Source organism: Rattus norvegicus, chromosome 1, assembly GCF_021556685.1.
Source record: "Rattus norvegicus strain SHRSP/BbbUtx chromosome 1, alternate assembly SHRSP_T2T, whole genome shotgun sequence".
In the NCBI taxonomy this organism is placed as follows: domain Eukaryota; kingdom Metazoa; phylum Chordata; class Mammalia; order Rodentia; family Muridae; genus Rattus; species Rattus norvegicus.
This window is the reverse complement of record NC_141534.1, coordinates 128417363-128422487: the sequence shown is the minus strand read 5'-3', so window position 1 is coordinate 128422487 and position 5125 is coordinate 128417363. Positions and strand designations below refer to the sequence as shown.

At 56.0% G+C, this 5125-nt stretch overlaps 1 protein-coding gene across 1 annotated transcript; it reads right to left on the bottom strand.

Moving 5' to 3' along the window:
- Window positions 1-237: 237 nt before the first annotated feature.
- Window positions 238-4780, bottom strand: Magel2 (MAGE family member L2). Its single transcript, NM_001401238.1, is given in 1 exon segment — window positions 238-4780. A coding segment is annotated over 1 exon segment (3777 nt). The 5' UTR covers window positions 4449-4780; the 3' UTR covers window positions 238-671.
- Between the last annotated feature and the right edge of the window lie 345 nt (window positions 4781-5125).

Genomic DNA, 5125 nt, shown 5'->3' with positions numbered 1-5125 from the left:
GTAGTTTGGCCTGTCTTATTTGTGCAGTTTTACTTTCTCTTTAAGGAGATCTCTGGCTTCACCACCCACCACCACTACATCACTTTTTAGGATGAATGGAATATTCTTCTAGGAAGCTGTCAGCATCCACAGGTTTTACTATCACTGATAGTAATCTTGGTGTTTGTGTATAGAGCATGTTAAAGTGTGGCTCCCACCATGCCGATTCAAAAATAGCATAAAGACAAACATTTTATGTTCTGCTGAAAGTATATTTATATAGATATAGATCTTCACTTTTCTCCAGACAGTATTTTACTAATGAGTCATGTTAACATCCAAGAATGTTCTGATTTTACGTAAACAAAACGAGACAAATAGACTGCCATTTCATTTCACAAAGGCAACACAACTCTGATACTATAACAGAACAATTAAGACACCAAACAGGGAACCACAGATCTCATTTAAAAATACGGAGGCCAAAGTACAAAACAATACAGCAGCCAGTTTAAATCAATGTCTCACAAAACTGTACAAAAGCTTTGGCAAATATTAAAAACAGGCTGTAAAACTTACGCACACAGAACAATACCATAAAACACCAGAAAGCACAGTGTCCCCCCGCCCCCCCATTGTCTGTTGCCTTTGGCCTTGGACCCACAGGTACGAAATTGTCTTAGTAACACTTATTAGTGAGGATGGGGGCTGCTGGTGGGGTCGTGGGAGTCATCATCACTGTCATGGGACTCCTCGTCGTTTGCGTCCTTGTATTCTAACTCTGCCAGTGAGTCAAGGTACTGGCATGACCAGATCTGGGGCTGGTTCTCATAGAGTGCGGCCAGAAACCTCAAAATATGCACTCTGTTGGTCTCGAGGAATGCTCGGGGTCCCCAGAGAAGCTCATATTCTGCAGGCTCAGTGAACGGGATTTGCCTGTACTCTAGGTACCTGTGTCTCACAAACACACTGGTGATGAGCTTCTTTGTAATTCTGAAGAGACTGCTTGTCTCCTGGACGTCCAGTCCTAACTGGAACAGAAAACTGAAGAGCAGATTCTCTCTGATACAGTAGCCTTTCATAAAGATGAGGCTCAAGACCACCATCAGGAGGCTGAACTTTGGCCTCTCTAAGTAGGATGCCAGCAAATTACACTGGGGGTACGCCATCTTGTTGACGATGATGTAAGTGTGGGTTTTGGCGTCAACTTCCTTCAGTTGGCAACCAAAGGTGCACTCCAGCTTAGTGTTGGCACGGTTGATGATGTCTAAGCTGTCGTCTTTATATTCTCGGATGACAACATTTACCATCTCCGACAGCTGGACAGGCACCTTGGCTTGGTCTTTGACCAAGAGAAACTGCACCAAAGCATTTGCTCTCTCATCTAAGGGAGACAATGGCTGAGTCTCCCTATCGGGGTCCTCCTGAGCAGTACTGGATCCCCGAGAGACACTTGGTGGGACCTCAGATGCCATCCATGTCTGAGACCCACCGGAGCCACCACAGAATCCCTGGTCCCGTGAAGTGCTAGGGCCATCCAAGCTGCTTGGCATCCTAGAGGTATTGGGGTACCCCCAGTCATTCAGGCCCTGCGGAGTGTAGAGGGATTCCCGGTCCCCCAGTAGCTGCATTGCCCTCTGAATTTCCCAGTCATTCTGACTGGGATTCTCCCAGGATCGGGGTCCCCGCCTGTCACGTGAGGGCATGCTGTGGCCACAGTTGTCTTCTTTGGGTTCCAGATGCTTCTTCTTCCTGGTGGCTTTGCCGGAGCGTCTTGGCGGCTCTGAGGACTTGGAAGCCTCTGCATCAGTGGCACTTGCCTGGGGGGCAGCTGCTGTCACCATCAGGATGGTTGGCACTGCTTTACATGCGGATGAGGAATTCCCATCAGGATATGGAACCCATGGAACTGCAGGCAGGGCTTCTACACAGGCATAAGGATCCTGCAGAGCAAATGGCAGTGACTTTGGGCTCTCTGAGGTGGCAGATGGGCCTCTAAAGGCATCAGTAGAGGCAGGCTGGAAATGAGAGGTAGATGGGAAGACCCTTGAGGTGGCAGGAAATGTCTCTGATGAAGCCGGCAAGTTTTTCCAGGCAGTTGGCAGGTAAGCCTTGGAAGCTGGCGCTCCCCTCGGAGCACAGAAGGTGGCACCAATGATCATGCGCTCTTTTGGAGGACCCTTTTTGTCCTTTGCAGGCGCCCTACGTTCCCTAGGAGGGCCCCGAGGCTCTAGAGAAGAGGGGCCAGGTTCTCCGGATGGAGTCATACGTGACCTAGAGGAGCCCCGGGGAAAATTCGTCAGTGTAGCAGAGGTTCCAGGATGGGCCTGCAAGATTGGGGGTGGGCCTTGCCAAGAGGGCTGCACTTGCACTGAAGGCAATTCTGCCTGCAGGCCTGTGGTTTGGGCCTGATGGGTAGGCAGCTGAGTTTGCAGTGCCTTGGGGGACGCTGCAGCTCCCTGAAAGGGCTGCTGCTGCTCCACATGGGTGATCTGAGTGGGCTGCTCCTGGGTGTCCTGGGCAGGGACAGACTGCCAAAAGTGAGTAGGTACCTTGGGTGCCCTCCAGCCCATTGCCTGGGCCTGCTGTACCTCCTGGAATTCTAATGGCACCTGTAGCCCCTCTGGCACCTGGAGCTCCTGCTGCACCTGGAGCTCCTGCGGCACCGGGAGCTCCTGTGGCATCTGGAGCTCCTGCGGCACCGGGAGCTCCTGAGGCACCGGGAGCTCCTCTGACACTGGGAGATCCTGTGGCACTGGGAGCTCCTGTGGCACTGGGAGTTCCTGAGGCACGGGGGCCTGTCCTTTGGGGGCCTGCCAGATGATAGATGGGCAATGTACAGCCCGGGGAGCAGACTGAGGAGCCACCTGGGGTACAGGAATTGGGATAGAAAGTTGGGCTGGCAGTACTGTCTGGGGCACCCGTGGGCCTGACTGTGGCACCAAATGTATCTGAGCAACTGGTGGTGCTGTAGGCACCTGCGCTCCTGGCACCCTCGGGAGCAGTAGACGAGCCTGTGGAGCCTGACGCAGTGGAGGCGGTGGTGGCAGGACTTGCCACAGCTGAGGCTGGCCGGCTATGCCATGTGGAGCTGGTCTGATAGGCGGCGGGGCCTGCCGGATCAGTGGAGGTGCTTGCCGCATCACAGTCGGGATCTGACGGATCACAGGAGGAATCTGTCGAAGTACTGGAGGTGGCCCAGGTCGAATGGGTGGGGGACCAGGACGAATGGGTTGGGGCCCTTGGCGCACAGGTGGAGCGGCCTGCCAGGCTATTGTGGGGGCCTGCCAGGTCACCTGTGTAGCCTGCCAGGTCAAAGGCGTTGTGGGCCACCCCTGGGGAGTCACCTGCCAGTTGGGTGTGGTGGCTTGCCAGCCTGGGGGTGTGGCCAGCTGTACCTGGGGGGTTTGTGGTACAGAGGGAACCTGTTGAGGAGCCCTTATGACTTGAGACTGGATTTGTAGGATCAAAGGCTGACCCTGTGGGGCCCAAGTAGCCAGAGGCTGCCCAGGGGGCAGCACTGTCTGTGCCATTGGTGCTCCTGATACTGGAGTCTGAATGATTGGACCTCTGGCACCTGGAGGATGGATCATCACGACACCAGGACCTGAAGGCTTGGCCATCGGAGTAATCGAAGCTGGAGACTGGGTCATCAAGGCCGTCTGTGGAGGTGGCTGGACCATCTGAGCTCCTGGAGCAGGCGGCTGGACCATCAGGACTCCCGGTGTCAGCTGCTGGGCCATCAGGACTCCTGGAGTTGGCTGCTGGGCTATCGGTGTCGCCGCAATGGGAGCATGCGGCATTGGAGTTCCATGTGGCCCCCCATGAACCATCGGGGTTCCCGGAGGGAGAGGCTGGACCATCGGGTTCCCCGGTGGAGGAGGATGGGTCATAGGGTTCCCAGGAGGAGGATGAGCCATAGGGGTCCCAGGAGGAGGTGGGTGGGTCATTGGGGTCCCAGGAGGAGGAGGAGGGGGAGGAGGGGGAGGAGGGTGCGCCATCGAGGTCCCAGGAGGGTGTGTCATAGGGGTTCCTGGGGGAGGAGGATGAGCTCCCAAAGACCCCCCCTGGACAGAAGGATGTAGCATCAGAACTCCTGGAGTTGAAGATTGGGCCATCTGGGCTCCCGGAGGGGGCTGATGGACCATCAAGACTCCAGGAGTTGGAGGCTTGGCCATCGCCCCCCCAAGCGACGGAGCCTGGACCATTGGGGCCCCTAGAGTAGGAGGCTGGGCCAGCTGAGCCACTGGGGCAGACAGCTGGCCCTCCGAAGCCTCCCAGGCAGGCTGAGGAGCCTGCCAAGCAGCCATGGGAGCCTGCAAGTCCACTGGAGGTGGATCCCAAGGGACAGGAGGAGCCCGGGAGGAAGCAGGCGGGGCCCGCATCAGAACCGTAGGGCGGCTATGGACTGCAGGCACTGGGGACTCCGGAGGGCTGGAATCACCCAGATTCGTACTTAGCTGCGACATGTCCCTTGCTTGACTGGCGGCGGCCCGTCTCCGGTTGCTACGCTTTTTCTTCCAGTGCTGAGCATGCCGACGTGGCTGTCCAGGATCCCCCTCCAGCTTGAAAGCTGAATAGGAAGCGGTTGCCGACTGGCTTGTTCCACTGCTCTCAGCGAGTGCTGCGGGTTCTCTCCGCAGCTCTCAGCCAGCGCTGCCGGACTCTCTCAGCAGCTCTCAGGGAGAGCTGCCTGGCTGTCACCGCAGCTTTCAGCCAAGTGCTACTGCCTGGCTTACTCCGCCACGCAGCTCACAGCTCTCAGCTCACAGCTCGCAGCGCAGCTCACACTGAGAGTGTCGCTGGCTCTGCAGCTCTCCGCAGTAAGAAGGAGGAGGGAGGGGGCTCAATCCCGCCCCTTCCCCGCCCCCGACCACCACAAATGGATTGTTCAGAGGGGCGTCTACCAAAGTCCTGACTGGCTCAAGATGCCTTCTCGCGCACTATAGATCCTCAACTCAGCTAGTTTATACTCTTTAAGCACGAGTTTATATAGGCAAGTGACAGGGACAGATTTACGGTTCAAAAAAATCACTGTGCTGCATTATGAAGTGGGGACAAACCACTAGCAACATGGAACATGTCCAAAGGTGGGGGTGGTGGTGTGGTCTGAGCTCAGAAATGAAGCACATTGACGTAAGAGGAA